Below are 25,255 nucleotides of genomic sequence, written 5' to 3' on the forward strand. Positions count from 1 at the left end.
CACTTGACCTCTACTAACCTTAGTGTCTTCATCTGTAAAATGGCAATGATAATAATAATAATAATAATAGCACCTACCTCACAGGGTTGTGGTGAGGATAAATGAGTTAATTTACATAAAGTACTATGAAAATCTTAAAGGGCTGTATAGTATAAATGCTAGCTGGTATTATTATTATGTAATTCTGGATCAGAATCTGGCCCTGCATCAGGGTAACTGTGGGTATGCAGACTCTTCCCCAAGATCCCACTGGTCAATGAAGTCATGATCTCTGTCAAGGTTTTGGGGACTATTTGCAGAGGATCTGGGGCAAAAGCCCCTGGAAGGGAGAAGATGGAATGTGGTGTGCGGACACATCTTCCATCATGGGAATGTAGGAGACACGGGCATCATATGAGAAAGCAGGTGAACCATGCACTCTCTATGGGAAATCACAAACTTAGTGGTACTGTTATGACAGGTTTCTAAGCCAAGTCAAGGAGATGAGCGGGAAAATCATAAAAAGAGTGAGACTCTTATGATCTGCAGCCACCATTTCCCCTCGATTACTGTAGTTTTAAGCTAAAAGCCTGACATGATGGAGGAGAGAGAAGGTCCCCATTTGGGTTCTCCTATCACCTTCCCCTTTTCATTGCCTCACAAATGGGGAGCTGTCTCTAATATTTGTATTACATGTCAGGAATAGTCCTTGGAATTAATTTTTTCTCTTTTCTCCTATTGCTATCTCTTGTCCTAGAAAATAGGTTTTATTTTTAAAGGTTATCTTTTGTGCTCCGTTATGCATAGGTTTTGCTGGCAATTTTGAATTTAGACTGGTTCCTACAACAGGCCTTATTTTCTTTTTTGTGAAGCTGACTGGAATTCTGCAATTTGTCTTTTTTTTCCTGGAATTTGTTGGATTTCTTAATATAAATGTAACTGCGGTGAACAAGACAGTTTATAAAATCTGTTTGGGCCTTATTTCTTAGTTTCTTGGATTCTAATTTTTGTTTTTTGTTTTTGCTTTTGCCTCAGAAAGGGAATTTGACTTCCTTACTCTGGAAATTATATTTCATTCTGCTCCTTTTCCCAGAGTGGGCAGATTACTATCCTATGGCTACTGAATATATTTTTCAACCTTTTCCGATTTTTTAAAATATATTTTTGACACATAATTGTTTTCCATTTCTTGGTTATATATTAGAATTGTTCCAACAGTGATTATTCCAATAAAGTCTTGTTTAGTTCCAATTTTCTTTTCTTTTCTTTTAGAAGATGTGATTTATAAGCCTTCCAGACTAGCTTGTCTTCCATAGTTTATCTGCTGCCAACATGGAAGTATTGTTATACAAAATGCTTGTGAGTGAATTTTACTTATATACTTTGTAGTTATGAGCACATTTTGAATTCATGCGGTTTGCACAATTACTTGCTATATGTTAGTACAAGAAAAACTTCATTGATAGTTTTTCATGATTCTGAGTTCATACCTATTACTTTGATGATGCTTTACATAATAACTTCTCATTTACACAAATAATTTTGTTTGCTGTAGTAATATACAATTTTTTAGCTCTAAATATTATTACAGGTATGTGGCTCAAGCAATCTCTTAAAAAGATGGGTGCTGAAGCACCTAATGTATTGTTCTATGTTAGGTGTTAAAAATCACAAAGGCCTCCTAATATTAGGAGTAGATCTGGAAAGTAAGGATTATGATATTTTAAGAATATTACCCAGGGATATGAAGTCCGGAAATAAGCTCCTTAACCTCAGACCATAGACTTAGCACTAGAAGGGATCTTAGGCCATCCAGTCCAGTCACCTCATTTTATAGACACAGAAGGGTTAAATAACTTGTCCCAGGACACACAAGTGTAAGCAGTGGAGCCAGGATTCAAACACAGATCCTCTGTCTCAAAATTCAGTGTCCTTTCTACTGTATCACAATGCCAACAACAGAAAGAAAAAAGGGAGGAAGCAGAAAGCTCCGGGGGGAGGAAAGAACAGGAAGAGAGGGGCAGAACCATCCACTGGAAATACAGCAGCCAATGCTGTAACTTTTGACTACCAGGGCAGAAAATGGCTTTACCTGCTTAGCCACTGGAGAGGGGTCAGTTACTGTCCTTCATACTGGAAGAGGACCAAAATGACATCACTAAGCTGGGGTCAATGTACAGCGTGCCCAACCACGGCTGATCAGACCAACAGCTCGGAAAGGTTGGACACAAATAGTCCATATGAACATCCAGAATGGAGATATCTCTAAATTTTCACATCTCATATTTCTTTTGAGCTACTGCAATTGTTTTGCTCATTCAGCACAGCTCCTTCTTCGATGCAGGCATGCCATGCTGGGCAGGCTGTGCGGTGTGTCCTATGTCTCGCAAGAAATACCAAAGTTCTTCAGAGAGATTTTGAGTGACCTTATATCACCCGCCATGTGAGCACTTACTTTGTGTGAGTTCTCCATAAAACAGTTTTTTAGGCAAGTTATGTTTGGCATTTGAATAACATAGTCAGCATTTGAATAACATGTAATACTTGAGTTGCACTCTCTGCAATAGAGTTTGAATGCTTGGCAGGAGAAAGGACCTCAGTGTCCAGTACGCTAATCTCACCAGGTGAGCTTCAGAATATTTCTAAAACAAATGGAAATGAATGACTGAATGAATGAAAATTCAAATGAAAGTGGTTTAATTTTCTGGCATGGCATTGGTACACTGTCCAAGTTTCACATACACAGGTCACCACAATGCGCTCTGTATACCTTCAGTTTGGTAGGCAGCCTAATACCTCCTTTCTCCCATACTTTCCTTTGGAGCCTCCCAAACACTAAGCTGGCTCTGACAATGCGTCTGTCAACCTTTTCATGTGTACCTCCCTGGAAAGTATACTGCCAAGGTAAGTGAATTTATCATAGCATTCAAAATTTCTCCAGTTGCTGTAACTGATGGTTCCACATATGGATGGTGTGGTGCTGGCTGGTGAAGAACCTCCATTTTCTTAGTGTTAATTGTCAGGTCAAAATTAGCACAAGTAGCATACTCTGTTGCATCTCAGCCTCAGAGGTTGCAGTGAGTACACAAATATCTGCAAACAAAAAGTCGCACATCAACTCTCCCTCTACTTTAGTCTTGGTTTGTAGCCTTTTGAAGTTAAATAATTTACAGTCAGTACAGTAGCTTCTATGTTGTTTTCATCCTCATTGAAGGTATCTGATAACATCATAGAAAACATCATGCTAAAAAGCAGGGGAGCAAGCACACAGCCCTGCTTCACTCTACTGGTGACTGAAAAAAGCATGAGAAAGTTATCCATTATCCAGAACTCGCGCAATCATGCCATCACAAAACTGCCATTAAATACTGGGCAACCAAATTTTGCAATTATCTTCCATAAGCCTTCACAACTAACAGTATCAAAGGCCTTGGTTAGATCAATGAACATTGTATACAGACCTCTGATCTGCTCTTGGAATTTCTCTTGGAGGTGTTGGCCAGCAAATACCACATCAACCATTCCTCAGCCCTTTCTGAAGCCACACTGGCTCTTAGCTAGATAGCTATCCCCCATACAGTCTATTAACAGGGACTCTGGCAAGAATCTTGCCAGCAATGACTAAGAGAGAGATGCCCCTATGACTGCCACAGGACAACCTATTTTCTTTTCCTTTATAGTGATGGACAATGGAGGCATCCTTGAGCTCCTAGGAGATAACCTTCTCTTGCCATATAACCCAGAAGATTTCAGTCAGTTATTGTCTGAGCAGTGGACCCCTTGTAGATCTCTGCTGGAATGGAATTAGCACCAAGTGCTTTGCCACCCAAGAGGAACCTAATGGCATTCAAAATCTCTTCTTCAGTTGGAAGTTCCTTTGGAAAGGGACTGACTTCAATCCAAGGTATATGGTCAATGGCCTCAGCATTGGTTGATAACAGGCGGTTGAGAACACTATAGAAGTGTTTAGCTCAACTCTCCAGGATCTGATTAGCTGAAATGCACCAAAAGTCTCTGGCCTATAAATAGCTTTCAGGACATCATAAAACGACTTTGGATTGTTACCATCAGTGTAAAACTGAATTTCATCTGCTTTCTTACTTGGCCAAGAATCCTGCATCTCTCTAAGCTTTGCTTGAATTGTACTTTGGATGGAGTCAAACGCTTCCTTCTAAGAGATGGATGAACTATTCTGCTGGTAATCCTCGTGGAGTTCTTGTTTTTCATTCGGTAGCTTCTGAATTTTCCCATCATTTTTGTCAAACCAATCCTGATGTTTGTGAGTGTTCTGGCCTAAGTGAGTAAATTTGGTAACCAAACCTACGAAAGCTACCCTTCCAAATCAGCAACAAACAGTTCATGGTGGGGAAGCACTCTCATCTGCTGCTGATGTCTCCTGATGGTCATCTTGCCTTGGGGACACTGCTTCTGTTGAATATAACTCTGCAGGCACACATCACTTTTGTCACTCTCACATCTTGTCCGTCTCTTCTACTTACAATGATATAGTCTATTAAATGCCAGTGTTTGCTGCCTGGGTGCATCCACAAAGTTTTATTGTGTTTAGGTTAACAGAAGACAGAGTTGGTTATGAGAAGGTCACGAAAGACACAGATCTTCAGTAGTAAGTGACCTTTGCTGTTGCTATTTCCAACTCCATTTCTCCCAAGGACTCCCTGCCATGTCTAATAGTCGGCATTGAAGTCACCCAGAATTACAAGCTCATCCTCTTTAAGCACATTGATGATGAGGGTCTCTAGGTCCTCACAAAATATTTCTTTAACCTCATTAGGGTTTATTCTGGTGGCAGCATGATCACTAATGATGGCGGTGTGGCAATTTCCTGCAAGTGGCAATAGCACTGTCATGTCACTGGAAAGGAGTCAGTAAACACAACTTTCTCCACAGCTTGAAATCCCAGTGCGAGGGAGATTATCTCTGAGAGGCAGTCTCCCCAGACTTAGGTCCATACAGCACACAGCAGTGCCTTGTCATCTCTGATCGCCATGGGAGTCACCCTGCCTCCTGCAGTCACTATCAGCTTGCAGTCTTTGGATGGATGAATGAAAGAATGGGGCTATCTTAGCTCCACCATCTCACCATGTGCTCCTAAGATGGAAAACATGACCACATGCTGCACCATGCCTTCTCGTCCTTCTTCTGGGGTCTTTTTGTCAGACTACTATGCAAATAATTCCTGAAAAGTTCACACAGATCATGACCTCAGGGGTCAGTACAAAAGCATCTCTAGCTCCAGGTACACAGAAGGCCAGTTTCTGACACAAGGTCACACTTTCCATCTGTGTGACCTTGGGCAAGTCACTCAACCATCTTAGGTTTCATGCTCCTTATCTATAAAATGAGGAAGTTGGCCTAGATAACCTCTGGGGCCTCTTCCAGCTCTAGGTCTATAATCCTATAACTATCAATTTAATTATTACAGTAACTAAAGTAATCACCAAAATAATGAAGTATCTTGACAAATAGGAAAGCCTATCTTTATTTATCATGAACTCTAGACTACAGTACTCGGTAAATAAGCCAATGAGAATCCATATGATTAAGAGTCGTTATTTGCACTAAGTAATCTTTTTTAAATTTAAAATTTCTTTATAATGAGCTTTAATATCAACATAAACATTTTTATATATAAAGAAAAGAAAAAAGATTATATGAAACTGTGAATTTCTATTATATATAGTTTTTAAAGTATATATTAAATTTAATGGGAAAATAACAAAACTGCCCTGCTTGTTTGTAGCTTCTAAACTCTCTTCTGGGTATTTTTAATGCTTCATTGATGCTTTTTTCTTCTCCCTCCCCCTGTTTTTTTTGGTTATCATTATCAAACAATTCTCTTCTGCCCACCATTTTGCCTTTGCCCCAAATAAAAGCCCTCTTTTTTTTTTTGACAAATATAGTCAAGCAATGCAAACTGACTCTTTCGCAGGGTGTGAACATGCATGTCTCATATTGTACCCCTGGGTCTATCACCCCTCTGACAAGAGGTGGGAAGCATACTTTATTATCAGTCTTCTAAAGTCATGGCTGGTCATTGCATTGACCAATTGAGTAAATCCTTCAAAGTTGTTTTCCTTTACACTGTTGTAATCATCCAGCTGGTATCAGTTCATACAAATCTTCCCAGGTTTCTCTGAATTTGTCTTTTTCATCATTTCTTATGGTATAATATTTCACTTTCTAGATCTTTGTTACAACAAAAAAATACTGCTATAAATATTTTGTATATTTGGTTCTTTTCCCTCTGTCTTTGACCTAATCTTTGGCTTTTGTTTTATTTCATTGGGATATACGACTAGTAGTGCTGTTGCTGGGTTAAAGCATGTATACAATTTAGTAATTTGGGGAGTAGAGTTCTAAATTAAACTAGCTATTTACATCCCTTACTGATTTTGTCCCCAGAAAACACAAAAAAAGTTATTGAACATTAATCAGAAAATCCACATTCCTGCTTTCAGGCTAACCTCAAGAATAAAAGTAGCATTGCAAATAAGTAGAGTTGTACTGAAGTCACACAAGTCAAAAGAAAAAAAGTTTCTTGCCCCACAGAAATATATTGTGCAGTACAATGAGGAAGAAGCTCAAATAGCTAAGTTTAAACTAGTACCTGTCTTCAGTCCCTAGCTACCAAACAGCCATCTATCTTCCTTATAAAACTGTTTAATCTTTCATACAGACTATTACCTTTCTTCTTCATCCTTTAAGTCAATAAACTCAGATTGTTTTCCAAGCCCTATAACACTACTGACTGTTATTTGTTATTGCTCTAGACGAAGGAAGTCACCTTACTTTCTTAGCTTTGCAAGAACATTTATTAAAAACAAGTTTAAAAAATCAGAAAATAGGAAATAAATCTGCAAGAATAACATTAATACTTATTGGTGGTGGTAAAGAGACTGATTTTTTTTAATATATACATCCAAATGATATATAAATGACTCAAAGTAGAAACTTTGGGAGATTGTACCCTTATTCCACTGATGCAAGGGGCTTCAGAATCTTCAGTTCCTTTGAATATCTTCAGTGTCAACAAACATTCATCCTTTGAAGGTGAATTTCATTTTTGCAAACAACCAGATTGAAATTAGTCTGATAAATAAAATAGATGGGAAATACCTTTTTAAGTTAAAAAAAAAAGACATGGAGTAACTACAAAGTTAATAGGGCTGATTTTCTTATGTGGCTTTTAAAAAAACGCCAGATCCAGAGAGCTGGACAGGACCTTGAACGTCATCTGGTCTAACTTCCTCATTTGACAGATGACAGAACAAGAGGCCCAGGTAAGTTAAATGACTTACTCAACTTCATACAAGTAGTAAGAGGTATGGTTAGAATTTGAACTCAGGTCCTGTGACACCAAGTTTAGCGTTCTTTCCACTGTAGCATTCTGGCTCTAATAGCGATCCCCAGAAAGGAATTTTAAACAAGTTTTTAGTAATGGTAGCATCTCTGGAGTAAGTATATAACCTCTTAAAGTTACTGCTTAGAGGTACATTCATTGAGATCTATAAATTCATTTATGTTTTGTTTTTGGTTTTTTGGAGATAATGGGGGTAAGTGACTTGCCCAGAGGCACAAAGCTAGTGAGTGTCTGAGGCCGCATTTGAACTGGGTCTTCCTGACTCTAGTGATGGTACTTGACCTCCTACTTGCCCTTATGTTTATTTTTAAAGAAATAAAAAAGTCATGTTTTTATAGTCACATCTCCTTTATAAAAGAATGAATTTATAATGAACAATTATACTATAGGTAAAATGAAAATAACTTTAAAAGTTCAAAATCACCCAATTTGCTCTTTTTTAAAATAAAAAATCTGTTAAAATGTCAGCTATACCTACAGTCAACAAGAATACAAATAAAAAACAAAATCTGGTTCAAATTTTGATGCAGATCCATTTGCACGGAATGTCAAGGCTAGTATAACAGCAATTTAAACCTAGCTATTTGAGGTATTTTCTTCCTCATGATACTACATAGACATATTTGTATGGGACAAGAAACCTCTTTCTTTTGATCTCTGCACTTGAGAGTAGAAGAATCCTGAAAGGACACTAATTTCAGAAATATAACATGACATCTCATGTTAATCTAATTACAGATCAAATGAAATTATAAAATTCAGTTGGCACAACATATATATGTGATATCATTTTGGGGAATGGGGCAGGGGAGAGAAGTATTTCATCAATGAAGAGTGCCCCCCATATGGAAACTCCTTTCACAAATGCAGATTGACAACTCCCTGAGAGATTAAATGAATTGTCCTCAGCCACACTGCTGGCATATATCTGAGTCTCTCTGAATCTATGATCAGCCTTCTATCCATGCTACCTTTTCAATGGTCAACAATAAGGGAAATAATTCTGGTTCAATTTTTTTAAAGCCTAAGTTCTAGTCCCTTGAAACATAAGGGTCTGTGCTTTTAAACTAAAATATATAACTCATGTAGCATTGAGAACCATTTGCTTGGCTTTTTTTTTCTCCCAAATTGCCTGAGCACACACAATTTGTGATTCCAGTCCAGGTTTGTGACTGGGGCAAACTTGGCAACACTTAATTAGAAGCCTTGATTTGGAGAAGGCCAAGTTCTGGGAGGCACTGTCATCTCACCACCATTTCACAAATCACAAGGGCAAATCCAGAGATATTTGGAATACTAAAAGGCACAGAGAAGAAAACAGAAGGAATGAAGCACAGACAAGCAGGCAGTTTTGAAAGTAATATGTAGAATTTATTATATACTTAAAAAAATAAGCAGTATGAAATAGAGATTCACAGTTTCATATAAAATCCTCATTTTGTGTTCTGCTATGTATATGGAAATGCTCTTCTTCATGTGTAAATTTGAAATAAAAAAACAAAATTTAAATAGAGCCATTGGTTACTAAAATCAATTGGAGTTTCTAATTTGTTTTTTAGAGTAAATTTGACATTCACAGATGTCACTTAATCATAAAGCAATTCTTTATTCATGGAGAAGAAAATTTGGCAAAGACTGTAGTCCTTTCAGTGTCCCGTCAATGTGGTTTGTCTCCCAAAATTCACTTTAGACTAATGTCAATAGGCAGAAAATGAACTGAACCCTATTTTTAAGAGTGCCAAGGACACTATAGTGCTTAATACTAAATAATAATGATGTGATACATGACTAATGTGGAAATATGTTTAATATGATCATACATGTAATAGCCTATATCAGACTGTATGCTGTACTGGGGAGAGGGGAATGGAGGAAGGGGGGAAATTTTAGAACTCAAAATCTTATAAAAGCGAATGCTGAAAACTAAAACTAAATAAGTAAATAAATTTTAAAAAATAATGATGTGAAGAAATGGAAAATACTACTTATTATCAGAAGCAGTATGGTTTTAATGAATAAAGAACTGGCCCTGAGACAAGGAAGACCTGCCTCTGACCCTGGGCAAGTCATTGGACCTTCTTGAGGTCTAGGGCAATTCTCTAGGACTATAAATTGCAAAAAAGGTGATGACCTGCATGGCTATAGGGAGGTTCCTCACTGGAAGGTTTCATATACACATGAAATCACAAGTCTAGTCCCTATATATGCCCCAAACCTAAGCTTAAAGAAGAGATTCACTTATCTCATTCATTATATATTTTCCCTGTTCCATGAGAGAACCAAAAATTCTCATGGTCTGTTTTTGACAAAGAACACTGAAAACAGAAACAGTTTAAGCAAGTCAAAGGGAGAAACCTGGAGCAGCCAGCAACCAAATCACAATATGAAAAAGGAAGAATATGGCTGATAGAAAAGGGACTGATGGTATAGTATATCAAATGTCTAAGTTCAACTTTGCTTATAGCTAAACTCTGGCAGAAGAGTAGGTTTAAAAAAAATCTTAATTGTTATCAATTGTAATCTTGATTTCTTTCCTGAACTTAGAGAAACTGTCTACATCTAAATTCTCCCCTTTTAACAGTGTACCTTTTACTATAATTTAGTTCAGTTGATATAAGACACTGAATAACAAAGTATTTTTAGAACTGAAAATCACAATAATGCCTATCTACTATTTTTCCATTTTGTGGACAGCCCAGGATGACCAGACATTTGTTCCTCTCCTGGCTCTGCTCCTAACTTTCAGATTTCAAAGCTATGTTTCAGCTGCTGTTTAACACGCCTCACCCTTAAATACCAACTCATCCCTGCAACCTAACCACTGTGGAAAATCTTCCCCCACCAAGCCAGTCCCCCTTCTCCCCATTGGTGAGTTGGACATCTCCCAAGTGTTAATGGGTCTGTCAGTGAAGAAGCTGAACTTGGATTAGGGAATTCAAGATTTTGAAATGTTTTCTCCCCTCCCCCTTCTTTAGGATGACTGCTTGATTTCTATGCCCACAGGTGTCAGTGTTTTTGGTCATCAGTAAAGTTGCATCAATATATACAAGAGAAAAATCTCAAGAAAACAAACTGATTTTTTTTAAAAAGATATTCACTGGGGCATCCCATAATTTCAAGCCAAAATACAGTTAATACCAACATAAATCTTTCCCTGTTTAGCATTCTTTACTTAACAGAAAAGTGAGCCCTACAGTATTTTATCATTATACCCAGCCAAATGTAACTATGCCCATTCTCCCAGCTCCCGTGGAGGACACCAAATCCCACATCAATTTCAAATGATAAGGGAACAAGTTGCTCAACCTCAGAGTAAAACAGTTTTTGCATGGCATCTGTAGAAGGAGGGTGATATGACGGAAAGAACTCTAGACTTGGGAGTCTTTAAAAAATGGGTTCCAGCTCTTGCTCTACCATTAGCTAGCTGCTGGCAAATGTAATCTCATAGAGCCTCATGATTATTTGTAAAATGATGGCCAAACGGATATTCTTCATTTTCCTCCCAGCTCTGCTGCTGATTTGTGGATCTCAAAATCATGCCTCAGCTGTTGTCTCATCCTGCAACTTCTCTCAGTACCTAGGCTCTCCTCACCTTGCAACATTCACCTATCGAGGGACCTATTCAACCCGGAATATCCCTCTGCCAAGTTGGCCCCCTTCTCCCACTGGGGAGTCGCTGCTGGGCCTCTATTTTGTGAAGGGCCCCAGGTTAAGTCCTCATTCCCTTCTCAACTCTGCTCCTGACCTCCAGACTTCAAAATCATGCCCCTGCAAATACCTACTTCTCCACCCGCCTCTTTCACTTCCTTTCGTGCCAGCTGTCATCCCTCTTTAAATGTAAGCTCCTTGAGGGCAGCAGCACAGTGCCTGGCACATAGTAAGTACTTAATAAATGCTTGTTTCCTTCATCCTTCCTTCCTTTCAAAGTGTTCCCATATTACTTCATTTGACCTTCACAACTCTATGAGAAGGATAGGCTAGTATCATCCTCATTTTACAGATGATGAAATGAAGTATTGAGTGAGCTGCCCGAGATCACACAGGGCTAGTAAGCAATAGAGCTGGGAACAAGACCTACATCTCCTGGCATCTAATGCACTGGCCACTAATCCACTACATCATAATGCCTTTCAAAAACATCACTATGAAACATATTAATAATTCTCTATTGGAAAAAAGTTCTTGGAGTTTCTCTTCTTTTTTTGTTTTGTTTGTTTGTTTTTTGGTCAGGCAATCGGGGTTGTGACTTGCCCAAGGTCACACAGCTAGTGAGTGTTATGTGTCTGAGGCCACATTTAAACTCAGGTCCTCCTGAATCCCAGCGCCAGTGCTCTATCCACTGCACCACCTAGCTGCCCCTGAAGTTTCTCTTCTTGAGAAATTTAGAGCAGTGACTGATGATCAAACATTAAAAACCAAAATACAAGTCAAAGAATGACCCTTCCGAATACTGAAGACAGATGGGAGAGAAAGAGAGGGAAAAGAAGAAATGACAACCTCATAGGGCTTTTCCATTTCCAACTTCTACATTTACATCTAAAAATAACCTAACGTGGGCCATATCACTTTCTTTTACAGTGTGTCTTGTGAAAATAAATAGAGCTGAGGGAATTTATTGGCATTAGTTTTTGGAAGACAGCTTCACTTTCTTTATTACTGAGATTTATCACTTCTATTTATAAGTCTTCAAAAACTGGAAGAAAAAAATGCTTGGTAAATTCAGGATCTGTATGAACAAACAAGAATGACACTCTGCCCCTCACCCCTTTCCATGGCCCAGGCCCAGGGTATAATGTCTCCACTGATCTCTTGGACTACTCACTCTATTTCAAATAGTGCTATTTCCAAATGTATTCATCCTAGTTATTACTATTATGAGTATACAGCACAGATCGTTTTGACCTGCATTTATAACCAGAAAACTGACATACAGTGACAAGAATTCTCTTGCATCTCAAAAGTATTAATGAGTCTATCAGTGAATAAGCTAAACCTGGATTAGTGAACTCAAGATTTTGAAATGTTTTCTCCCCTCTCCCTTACTTGGCTTGATTTTTATGCCCACAGGTGTCAGTGTTTTTGGTTATCAGTAAAGCTGCATCTGCTATACCCAACAGAAAATGCCAAGATGACAAACTGATTTTTAAAAAAACGATGTTCACTGGGGCATCCCAGAATTTCAAGCCAAAATACAATTAATAGTAATATAAAATCTCTCCCTATTTAGCATTCTTCACTTAACAGAAAAGTTAGCCCTACAGCATTTTATCATTATATCTAGCCAAATGCCATGCCCACTACCCCAACTCCACTGGAGGATACTAGATCCCACATCAATTTAAAATTATACGGGAACAAGTTGTTTGCCTCAGAGTAAAATAGTTTCTGTATGACATCTATAGAGGCAGGGTGATATAATGGAAAAAACACTAGACTTGGGAATTTTTAAAAAATGGGTTCTAGTTCTTGCTCTACCACTGTTGGCAAATCACTTAATATTTAATCTCACAGAACCTTATGATCTTTATTTGTAAAATGACTGGGATCTGACTAAGACTTCAACTTGAAGTTTGGATTCACTCAAAGGGCCGCACTTGGGTATCTAGAGGGCCACATATGGCCTTGAGGCTGCAGGTTCCCCACCCCTGCACTATGTGATTGTTTAAGGACCCTCCAGCTCTAATATTCTACGGTAGTTAGGGTTTGGAATGACTCTTACTACACCAAGTAAAAGGGAATGACAGTTTATTCAAATCTTAGAAAATCCATTCTCTGAAATTCTAGACAGTGGAAAACTTGAATGCATATTAAATTAAAGGGAAACAAAAGGAAATGCAGTTAAGTTAGGCCATATAATGTATTGTTTATACATGGAACCAAATATGAATAGGGACCCAACATATTGTTAGGAGTAGAAGTGGTGATTGCCAGGAAAACATGTCAAAGAATTTTAGAAGCTGGTGGAAACTAAATGAAATATATTTTCATAAATGCTATTTGGGGTGCTGGAATGATCCAGTGGGGTGGTAGTAGCCTCAGGTGCAATTTGGGGGAATAAAAGTAAGGGGGTGGCGGAAGCAAAAGGAAAGAAGAGAATTTTGAAAAACCATTCATACGTGTTTCATCTGTTGTGTAATGATTACATTATTTTCCAAATAAACACACAAAATGCAAGTTATAACCTATCAGTGGTCAAGTCGGCGGATGGGTCTTAACAAGCAAATGTTGGAAGGCGAGCATGTCTCACATTGTCAGGGAAGTCCAGCATGCATCAGCGGGAATATGTGCATGTAATGACTAGTTTACAATATGATATTATTCGGTTACATGATGAAACATCAAAACTTCAATGCAAGAAAAACCTCACAAATTTATAATAAATTATTAAATTTAAGATGCAGTATTTTAAAAAAGTATTTTTTTTTTATTTTTTTGAAATGACGCAAGGGACAACTAGGTGGTGCAGTGAATAGAGCTCTGGCCTTGGAGTCAGGAAGACCAGAGTTCAAATCCGGTCTCAGAAACTTAACACTTACTAGCTGTGTGACCCTGGGCAAGTCACTTAACCCTGATTGCCTCACCAAAAAGAAAAAAAAAGACGCAAATTTCAAAAAACTGTTAAAGTGTAAAAGAAAAATAGAATTCCAGAGGGGCACTGCGTAACCTTTTTTTTTTTTAAGCTTTGGAACCTCTGATCTAGTCCAACTCTGTCAATTTACCAACAAGGCAACAAATCCACAAGTAAAGCAACTGGAACAGGATGTTTACAAAGGTAGATAGAAGAGCCAGAACCAAAACCACTGCCTCCCTCCAACACACTACTCTGCCTCCTCAAGATATCTGGTCAGGGTACAAGGTCTGCAACATCCCCGTCATGTTCTTTCTGCCTCATGTGAAGCTGCAGCCCCCCTTTTACACCACCAGAGTTATGAATTGTTTCATCCCAGTACGGTATGTTCTCATTCTTCATCATGAATATATTACTCCTGGTGGTCACAAAGACCAATGCAGCAGGAAATCTCCTACCATGGCCTTCACAGAGACAGGTCTCTGCACTAGTTTCAAAAAACTAAGCTTGCACTCTGGTTAGTTGTGGGCAAGTCATATTAGAGGCAACTAGGGTCACTGCAATACCAGTCACCTTTGTGGTTCTGCCAAGACCCCACCTTTTACAAGATAAGAACAGAAAGGAAAGCAAGCATCAATCACTGTGGCTCTAGGAACAAAGGTCTCCTACAGGAAGGGGTTTGGTCTGCATCCTTCTTTTCCCTAGGATGCTGGCTGTTCTCAGGTTCTAAGACACCTTATTTTCCTGACCTCCAAAGGGTCCTGAGAAGTACAAACAGTCACTTCGAGGCTGCACCAGTGAGGCCATGGTGAGCTTTGGAACTAGTAGTCTTTGACCTCACAAAAGATGACCAATTAGCAAAATGACAAATAACAGCGTGACAACCAAAGACTCTACTAATGCCTCTTTAAAGAAAAGCAACCTCAAGCTTAAAATTTTTTTTATAAAAGTAATAAAACATTCTCTATTTAGATGCCCCCAATTCTGGGCTTCCTTGCAATGTCTTCCCTCCCACTATCAAGATGCTAGCTATCTTTTAGGCCTCAGCTTCGTTCCTTTCTCCTCTTAAGAAGTCTTTCTTGATTACCATGGTAAAAATGATTTCTCACTCCCTGAAACCTGTTCAGCATTTATTTACATGAAGATTTATAACTAGAAAGGACCTCAGAAGTTATCTAATCTTTAGAAATCATCTAGAAAGCCTTAGAAACCAAATTCCTTATTTTATAGATGAAGAAACTAAGGTCCAAAGGGGATTACTTAATCCTTAATTACTTAATTACTTGCCTAAAGTAAACCAGAAAGAGGTAGAGCCAGATGTACAGTGCTGCTTTGGCATTAATCACATATTGCCTTTTAATGCAGTTATTATAAACATGTCTTAAGACCCTAAATTGTTGCTTTCTTGGAGGGCAAGGATGATGCCTAACACTTCTGTGCCCTATATGTATGCAGTACAGAGTCAAGAAATACTTGTTTGTGGTGATGGATTTAGAATCCATTTGAGAGAGGTTAATCTGGTGGCAGTATTCATGTTAGGCTGGAGGGAAGAAGATCAGAAGCTTTTAGGAGACTGCTGTAATAGTAACTGGAGGCCCGAAACAGGGTTGTCACAGGGGAACTGAAAAGAAAGGATGAATGCAAGAGATACTTCAAAGGAAGATTAGACAGGATTTGGTATCGGTTGAAAGGTATATGAAAGGTAGGGAACAATTAGATTTTAAACCTCTCTGGCTGGGGAAAATACTTAAATTTGGAAGTGGAAGGAGAGGAGCTGAATGGACTGGGAAGGTGATTGTAGACACGCTAAATTTGATGTGATATGAGATAGCTAAGTGAAGATATTCTACAGGCATTCAGACCCAAGCAAAGGATCAAAATGGTAAAAGATTGAAAAAAAATTAAGAGTTTATAAATGAAGCCAGTTTCTAAGAAAAAGAATATAATTATAATAGCTTGTATTTACATAGTGCTCTATAGTTACCAAATATTTTAATAATAATAGTTAGCATTTCTGGGAAAACTGGAAAAAAGTATGGCAGAAACTAGGCATAGACCAAAATCTCACACCATATACCAAAATAAAGTCAAAATGGGTTCATGATTTAGATATAAAGGCTGATACTACAAGCAAACTGGGAGAGCAAGGAATAGTTTACCTATGCAGACCTATGAAGAAGAATTCATGACCAAACAAGAGATAGAGAACATTACAAAAAGCAAAATGGATAATTTTGATTACATTAAATTGAAAAGTTATTGCACAAAGCCAATGCTACCAAGATTAGAAGGAAAATAGAAAATTGGGAAAGAATTTTTACAACTAGTCTCTCTGATAAGGGCCTCATTTCTAAAATATATGGAGAATTAAGACAAATTTATAAGACTACAAGCCATTCCCCAATTGCTAAATGGTCAAAGGATATGAACAGACAGTTCTCAGATGAAGAAATTAAAGCCATCTATAGTCATATGAAAAAATGCTCTAAATCATTATTGATTAGAGAAATGCAAATCAAAACAACTCTGAGGTACCACATCATACCTATCAGATTGGCCAACATGACAAAACAGGAAAATGATAAATGTTGGAGAAGATGTGGGAAAATTAGAATACTCATGCATTGTTGGTGGAGTTGTGAAATGATCCAACCACTTTGGAGAATAATTTGGAACTATGCCCAAAGGGCTATAAAAATGCACATACCCCTTTGACCCAGCAATAGCACTTCTAGGGCTATATCCCAAAGAGATCATACAAATGGGAAAAGGACCCACATGTACAAAAATATTCATAGCAGCTCTTTTTGTGGTGGCAAAGAATTGGAAATTGAGAGGATGCCCATCAACTGGGGAGTGGCTGAGCAAACTGTGGTATATGAATGTAATGGAATACTATTGTGCTGTAAGAAATGACGACCTCAGAAAAACCTGGAAAGACTTGCATGATAGTCTGATGCTGAGTGAAATGAGCAGAACCAAGAGAACGTTGTATATGATAACAGCCACGTTGTGTGATGACTGATATTGATAAACTTAACCCTTCCCAGCAATACAAGGATCTAAGACATCTCCAGAGGCATTGTGATGGAAAATGCTATCCACATCCAAAGAAAGAACTATGAAAGTTGAATTGCTATTTTTTTCTCTTCTGTTGAGTTTTGTTTCCTCTTTCTGATGGTTCCTCCTATTGGTTTTAATTTTTACTTACAACACCACTAATGTGAAAATATGTTTAATAGGAATTAAATGTATAGCCTATATCAGATTGTGCACTGTCTTGGGGAGGGTGGGTGGGGAGGAAGGAGGAGAAAAATTTTAAACTCAAGAGCATATGGAAGTGATTACTGATAAATCAAAATAAATTAATAAAAAAAGAACAGCTAGCATTTATATAGTACTTCAAGGTTTGCAAAGCACTTTAAAATATCTCATCACATCCTCACAACCACCTTGGGAGATGGGTCCCATTATCTCCATTTTTACAGATGAGGAAACTGAAGCAAACAGAGGTTAAGTGACTTGACTACGGACACACAATTAGTGTCTGATCACAGATTTGAATTCAAGTCTTCCTGACTCCCGTCCCAGCCCTTCATCCACTGACTGCATCATCTAGTTGCCTATTACATCCACTTTATATTTCATATGATCATGACAACCACCTTGTGGGGGAAGTCATTGATCCCTTTTTTACAGATGAGGAAACAGAGGCTCATATAACTTGAGTGATATGTACACAGTCACAGAATTGGTTGACACAGATATTAATTGGCAGATGGCTGAAGTCTCAAAGCTTCATCTATCACCTTTCAGTAGATGCTTCCCAAATATCCATACCTCTAACCCTGACCTCTCTCCCACACTCTAGTCTAGACCAACATTTGTTACTGCTTGCAGATCGCCAGACTGCAAGTCACCTCACAGGGGTGGAGTGGGGGGCAGGGCAGGAAAAGAAAACTCCCAGCAGCATTATAGCCAAAATCCAGAGATTCCAGGTCAAAGAAAAAGAGCCAAGGATGGAACCTTCCTGACTCCACACCCAGTGTTTTATCCACTGTGCCACCTAGGGAAAGGCATAGGGGAGAAAAACAGGAAAACAAAATACTAAGTATCTAAAAAGACAGAATATAAATACCAAGGAGCCAGTCAGAATGACACATGATTTAGCAGACACCAATAAAAACAGTGTAGAGCTTAGAATATGATATTTCTGAAGGTTAAGGATATAGGCTTATAACCAAAAATATTACTTAGAAAAACTGAGTATAATCCCAAAGGGAAAAAAAATGGATCTCCAATGAAATCAGAAGACTTTCAAGGATTCTTTATGAAAAGATCAGAGCTGTGTAGAAACCAAATGCAGAATGAGACATAATTTTTTGGACATGGCCAACGTGGAAATTTGATTTGCTTGACTAAACACGTTTGTAACAGGAGCTTTGTCTTAATTTTGTTCTCCTTTGGGCTGGTGGCACAGAGTGGGAAAGAAGATGGATTTTTCCTGATTGAAAAAATACATATAATTTAAAATAAACCTCATTTTTCTTTAATATTTATTCAACCATAATTGTATTAATACAGGTGTCCTTAATATTTCTTAATAAGGTCCTCAACATTTTTGTCTTTATAATTTGTCTCACACATAAAGCTTCAATAGGACAAGACTCAGGTCACTGGATCATAGATTTAGAGCTAGCAGGAAACTCAGAGGCTATCTAGTACAGTGTCCTCATTTTACAGATGAGGACATTAAGCCTTAGGGAGCTTAAGTGACTTGGCCGAAAATCATATAGGTATTAAGCAACAGAGATAGGATTTAAACCCCAATTTTCTGAGATTTGAGAATCAGCACTCTTTCCACAACTCTGCCTCTGTTTACCTGACTTTGTCCAGCTCCTCACAGAACAATAAAGACCAGTAAGTAGTTAACATTTAACAAATATTAGCATAAACTCAGTAACATTATAATTATAACTCAAATAACAAGAAAGATGTAGCTTGGTCTACTAAAGAAAATGCGGCAAAAATAGAGGCTTTTCATCAGAAAAGTGTCATTTAGGATAGACACTTTAAATAGAAAAATGTTTGAAAAGTGGCAAAACTCATAATTTCACATCTAAATATGAAACAAAGGTGACAGAGATGAGAGTTTTGCAAAACTTCTCCCTTAAGAATGTATTTTTCTACCCTTGACTTAGCACCTTTGGGCTGCTTTTTTTAGTTGCTACTATAACCACACCCTTTTTCTACTGCAATGCAGAAACAACTCTGATTTCTTAATGAGTTTCCCTATGTTATTCAAGAATTAATTTTCCTCTAAATATATGACCATCACATTGTTAAACAAACAAATTCTTGCTAGATATTCTATTTTTCAATTCAGAGACAAACAGCAACTGAGATACCATGACAATTTCAAAGTTTCATTAGCATCAATTTGCTGGTTGATATGCTCTCCAAGCTGGGAAGGGAGAAGCAGAAGGGAAAGAGGAAAAAAATAGATAAATGAAAGACAACAATAGTTTGATTATTTCATTTTATTTTAAAATGTCCGTTTTCAGTGAACTTTTCACAAGTGACTTAAGCTCTACTTCCCTTCTTTACCAATTATCTGATAACAAAATGTCATCTCTTTAATGAGCCTTCTCACCTGAAATGTTACTAAGGAATAAAAGGGCCATGAATTCTTTGAAAGGGTCTTGTAAACACCTAGTCTTGGACACCTCTGAGAACCATACACTTGGGGAACTCCTAATAAGAGGAAAGCAAAACAGAGGGAGTCCTTTTTTAAATCTGTGGATTCTTGATAAGCCCCTAAACTATGTTCAGATACAGTAACTGAATTTCTTAAAATGAATTATACTTGTAACATACAAATTTTTACAGTTAAATAATTTCATTTATCTCATTGTTGAAAAGATCTTTGGCAGCAACATATTATCTGCAGGTCAGTGTTTTCAAACAGGAGATTAGGACAATTAAGGTCAAGAGATATCCTAAAGCTGTTTAGTGATGACAATTAAGAACTATTTGCTATATAAATGGAGAGAGTGGATCTCCATTAATTTCCCATGTTCTCACATTGCACCTCTTGGCTTTCTATATCAGCTGCAATGCTCCAAAGGAAAACTGAATTTCCAAAGCTACAGACTTCTGTCTATAAAGGACAGAAGTATCAAGGAGTATTAAAGGGCATTGGAAATATTCTAGACCCCTACTACATTATTACAATTTGTAAATTTCCAATTCTTGCTAATGCAGAAAATAACTGCTGCTCTGCAAACAGTCAAAGACCAACAGAATAAACAATTTAAACTCTCTTTACTACTTCTGGATGCGTTTTACACATTATAGAATGTTGAGGAGTATAAAGCCACAATCATCTATTCTTTGAAAATATAGCACAAATTATAAACACCAAGCAGTTAAATCGGAAGAATTATTCTGGGATAACCATATTCATCCTTCAGTTTTTCCAAGTACACGTTTACTTAAATATATATTGCCACAAAAAAATACAAACTGCCAAACAGATGCTTATTTATATATCTATATAACATACATGTGTATTGCTACTTTTTATATGACCATTGGCTATTTCTAATTCACACTGTATCTTTAATTATGCTAAGCAAAAATTAGTATAGTATGGATGGCATGATTGTGTATAAAAAAGACTTAGAAAAATAGTATGGACAAAAGCAATTTTCAACTAATTTGTAACAAAAGTGGAAAGCTGGTCTTTAAAATGTACTGATTAGCACTGCCTTAAAAAGCTTTTTAACAGCACCCTCAAAATCAAAAGGTCTAGGGGATGAATATATTCCTAAATTTAGTTTCAGCTGCTAAATTCTAAATGGAGGGCAGGACCCTGTTATATAACACACAGTAACTATACATGTACGTGCTTAACAGGATCTTAACACAATTTCCTTGATTCACATTGGTAAGACTGTTCCATAGAACTAGGTTAAAAATTCCATATTAATTTACAATTTTGAAACAGTATGTTTCATAACAGTTCCTGGTATAACAAGGTTTTTTAAATTGTTTTTGCAAATCATGGAAATGTTTAATTCACTGCCAACAAGAAGCCATATTTAAACAGTCAAAGCTATTATGGCTCTGTGCTTAGTACTGGCTAGACCTTAATAAAAAAAAATGAGCTGTTTACAAAACTGAATTTTAAACTCTACTGGTAAGTAATGTTTATATCAATTCAGCTGCCACCATCGTACTTGTCCCTTCACTAAGGAGTCTACTGGCCAAGCTTCAGGTTACTGAGGGCTTAAGTAGATGGCAGGAAGAATGCTGTTAGAATCAAAAAGAATTTATTAAATTTTTTAACTTTATGGGTAACAAGAAACTTCCAAACTAAATTTAGCCTTCCATGCAATCTCAGTTCCAATCTGTAAACTTGTTACAAATATATTCAAATAAACAAACTTGCTATTGGAGTATACATAGATTACCTGGCAAATCATTTTTACCTTAAAAATTAACAAACAATTAACTAGTAAAATATTTCTCATTTGTATCACCTAGAATAATAATTTTAGTACACAATCATACAGCACAGTACATGACAATCTCTAATATTCACACAGCACTTCACAGTTTAAAAAGCACTTTCACACACATTAACTCAGTTGATCTTCATAGCAACCATTTGATCCAGGCAGGGTAGGTGATGTATTATCACAATGTTACAGATAAGGAAACTGAGGCTCAAGAGAGGTTAAGTGATTTACCCAAATGTTACAAAGCAAATAATTTACATCAGAGCTGGCCCTAGTAACTTAGGTTTTCTGACATCAGTTCCAATGGTTTTTCCACTATACTGAATCTAGGAATAAGATAAGATCAGGCCTTAAAAGGTCAAACTACTGAGCACAAGTACAGTCTGATCATCACCAAGTTCTTAACGCAATATTAGTAATTTTGGACATGTCATTTCACTTTCGTGGACCTCAGTTGCTTCATCTGTAAAATGAGGAGACCAGATTAGATGCCCTCTGAAATCCCTTCCATCTCTAGATCTATGATCCTATGATCTTACATATTTTTTCTTGAAGTCAACATATATGAAGTTACAGTCACCTGCAGACACCAAATTAGCCTTAGCTTTATGGCTACCCCACTATCATTTTACTGATGACACCAGGTAGGGCAATGAGTTAGAAGTATGTTCTTCTGTTCCTGAACTTGTAACTATGTGACCAAGGACAAGTTAGTTCATCTTCCCGTACCTTACTATTTCCTCTTCTGGTACAGCAGTGATAATATTTTATTCCTGAGAGCTTTAAAGAATGCTCAGGTAAAACTGATAAAGCACTTTTGAAATGGAAGGCAAATAAAAAGTCAACTTAGTTATCTATGTTACTGGAGGTGAGCAGAAGCACGAATAATGCAAAATGACAATTATTTAATTTTTGTCTTTTAGGAACAATCTTTTTGGACTGTCTTTATTCTTATATCCCACCCTAACCCTGCCCTGTAATCAGTCCAGGGTCAAATCTATTACTTGAAAGTAGGCAAATGTCTTCTTTGCTTTTCTCTATGCCAACCATTTAGCAAAGTGCTTGGCACTTAATAAGAATTTAACAAATACTAGTTGACTATATGAAAGAAGGAATGGGTCATTGAGATGGATCCACAAAACTGACAAGCCTCCAGTGGGCTAAGTGGATTATATAAAATATTTATAAATGTTAAGTAAACCTTGCAATGCATAAACTAAAACTGGGTATAACCTATTAACAAAAATAAAACTCTATATAAAGCCAGACAAACCTATTATTGGGGGGGGGGATGGTTAGGCAATCTGGGTTAAGTGACTTGCCCAGGGTCACATAGCCAGTTAGTGTCTAATGTCTGAATCTGGATTTGAATTCAGGTCCTCTTGACTCCCAAGGCCAGAGCTCTATCTACTGAGCCACCTATATGCCCCCAAACCTATTACTTTTAAGAGTTTTAATGCGGTCTCAGGAGAGTTGGATGCTGTCATTCATAAAATTAGGGAACGTAATTGGAGTATACATAGATTACCTGGCAAATCATTTTTACCTTAAAAATTAACAATTAACTAGTAAAATATTTCTCATTTGTATCACCTAGAATAATAATTTTAGTACATAATCATACAGCACAGTACATGACAATCTCTGATATTTACACAGCACTTCACGGTTTAAAAAGCACTTTCACACACATTAACTCAGTTGATCTTCATAGCAACCATTTGATCCAGGCAGGGTGGGTACCATGAGTAGGGCTAGCCTACTAACCCACTGGCAGGCCAAAACCAAATGCCAGAGAAAAGGAAACAAGAGAATGGCAATATTCTTTTAACAGGTACACTTCTAGTGGCACACCATGCTGTAACTACACCTATCCCCTGAACATATCCTGTTCCTTCCAAGTATTAAAGAGCCCTGCACAGAAAGATACAGGGGTACGAATCTGTTCCTTCTGTTTCACAACTGAAGAAAGTGTTAAGTGATTTGCCCAGAGTCCCATAAGTAGTGACAGAACCGAGGTATGAAACAATCCTTTGGCACTGAATGATAGTCTGTTCCAACATCCTCATTTTACAAAGGAGAAAGCCACTCCTGGATAGCTCTGAAAACTAAGTCAAGGGGGCAGCTAGGTGGCGAAGTGGACAGAGCACTGGCCCTGGAGTCAGGAGGACCTGAGTTCAAATCCAGCCTCAGACACAGACATGTAACACTCACTAGCTGTGTGACCCTGCGCAAGTCACTTAACCCCACTGCATAGCAAAAAGAAAAGAAAAGAAAACTAAGTCAGGCCGAAGACACCTATTACTTTCCTCCCCTCTTAGTGGGCAGGAACTCGGGCAGCCTGGCTAGACAGATGGGGGAATAGGGAGCTGGTTTAGTCGACTATAAACTACTCCGTGAGGGCAGAGGTTTGTCTCACTTTGGTATCCGAATCCCTTGGCACGTTCCTCCTTTCCCCTCCCCCTCTCCCTTGGCCTGGCACACAGTAGGCGCTTAATAAAGGCGTGGAGCTCCCGCGTGTCCGGGTGTCCCGCATAAAGTAACGAGGTCACACACGCAGCAGGCACAGGGAGGGAGCTCTGGGAGGAAGGGCGGGAAGGGGCCTATGAGCCGAACTAGCCCAGCCACCCCGAGGGACAGAGAAGGAAACTGAGGCCACTGAACGTGACAGCCCAGGCCCGCTCCCTCTCGGGATCGCTTCACACACTTCGTCTCACAAGAACTCCGTCTACACCGCTCTCTCCTCTCAGAGGGCCAAGGAATTCGCTCAAATTCCCTCGCTATCATCCGCCCCACAGGCCTGGCGTGATGGGTTTCTCCTCCCCGGCCCTTTCCCTCCTTCCCTCCAAAGTCCGGGCAATTCTGTCCCATAGAACCCACCTACCTGGTTGCCAGAGAGACCATGATAAATCAATTTCCCCCGCCCCAGCAGGAAATTGCGCAATGCGTTCAGGAACTTCCGCCTGGAGGGGGGACGGCGCGTGGAGGAGTTCCGCCCAATTACGGGAAGGGAAGAGCGGAAGAGAACGTGGCCCAAGTGTGTACGTGCTGGAGAGCGCGCGGGCGAAGGAGGACGTCCTCCCGCCACGAAGCCCGACGCCCAGATCCCTGGAGCGAGTGCTCCCAGGTGACTCCGGGCGCCCCGGCGTCCACGCCTGCTCGCTGTGACGTGCGCGTGGCGTGGGGCTGAAGACCTCCCCCCGCCCCCCCCCCGTCCCACACCTGCGGCGGCAGGCTCCGGCTCTTTTTAGGGTCCTTCGGTTTTAGAGTTCCCCGCTCACTGCGAGGGAAACGTGGGTCCGTGTCGTTCGGGTTCCGTTCTAGGTTTAAGGAGCTCGGGAAGTTCCGCCCTTGGATTGAGGACGGGAGCTGCCGTCTCTTATCCGGACCTCCCGTTTCACCGAGGCGGGCAGCTGGGGCCTGGTCACCGGCCAGGAGCTGGACGGGATCGGGGGAAAGGAGGAACAAAGGGAAAAATAAAGAGTTTCGGAGGGGTGGGGGAGGGACATCTATGAACTTGACTCTGACCCTAACGGAGACGAATGGGTTAATTTGTTAACTATCATCTATTCCCTTAAGAAGTGACATGGGGCGCACTGGATAGAGCACCGGCCCTGAAGTTAGGAGGACCCGAGTTCAAATTCGCCCTCAGACCAAACACTTGACTTACTAGCTGTGTGACCGTGGGCAAGTCACTTAACCCCAATTGCCTAAAAAAAACAACAACCCCCAAACCAAGAAGAAATGACATGTTTTTCATTTGCTCTTCCCAGGCAACCTAACCCAGTGAACTGAGGAAGGAAG

At 38.8% G+C, this 25,255-nt stretch overlaps 1 protein-coding gene across 5 annotated transcripts in view; it reads right to left on the bottom strand.

Annotated features, from left to right (window-relative positions):
* DHRS7B (dehydrogenase/reductase 7B) overlaps nucleotides 1-24,646 on the bottom strand; it is a 72,622-nt gene extending 47,976 nt beyond the window's left edge. Inside the window, exon 1 of one of the 5 annotated variants that reach the window (XM_021008446.2) lies at nucleotides 24,336-24,646. In XM_021008446.2, coding sequence (XP_020864105.1) covers nucleotides 24,336-24,355 — 20 coding nt within the window. In that variant the 5' untranslated portion in view covers nucleotides 24,356-24,646. The remainder of the gene's footprint in view (nucleotides 1-24,335) is intronic. The other 4 variants (XM_021008443.2, XM_021008447.2, XM_078152941.1 and 1 more) reach the window with 4 other exon arrangements.
* Between the last annotated feature and the right edge of the window lie 609 nt (nucleotides 24,647-25,255).

This window comes from Phascolarctos cinereus, unplaced genomic scaffold (assembly GCF_003287225.1).
Source record: "Phascolarctos cinereus isolate Bilbo 61053 unplaced genomic scaffold, phaCin_HiC Scaffold_4;HRSCAF=312, whole genome shotgun sequence".
Classification (NCBI taxonomy): Eukaryota; Metazoa; Chordata; class Mammalia; order Diprotodontia; family Phascolarctidae; genus Phascolarctos; species Phascolarctos cinereus.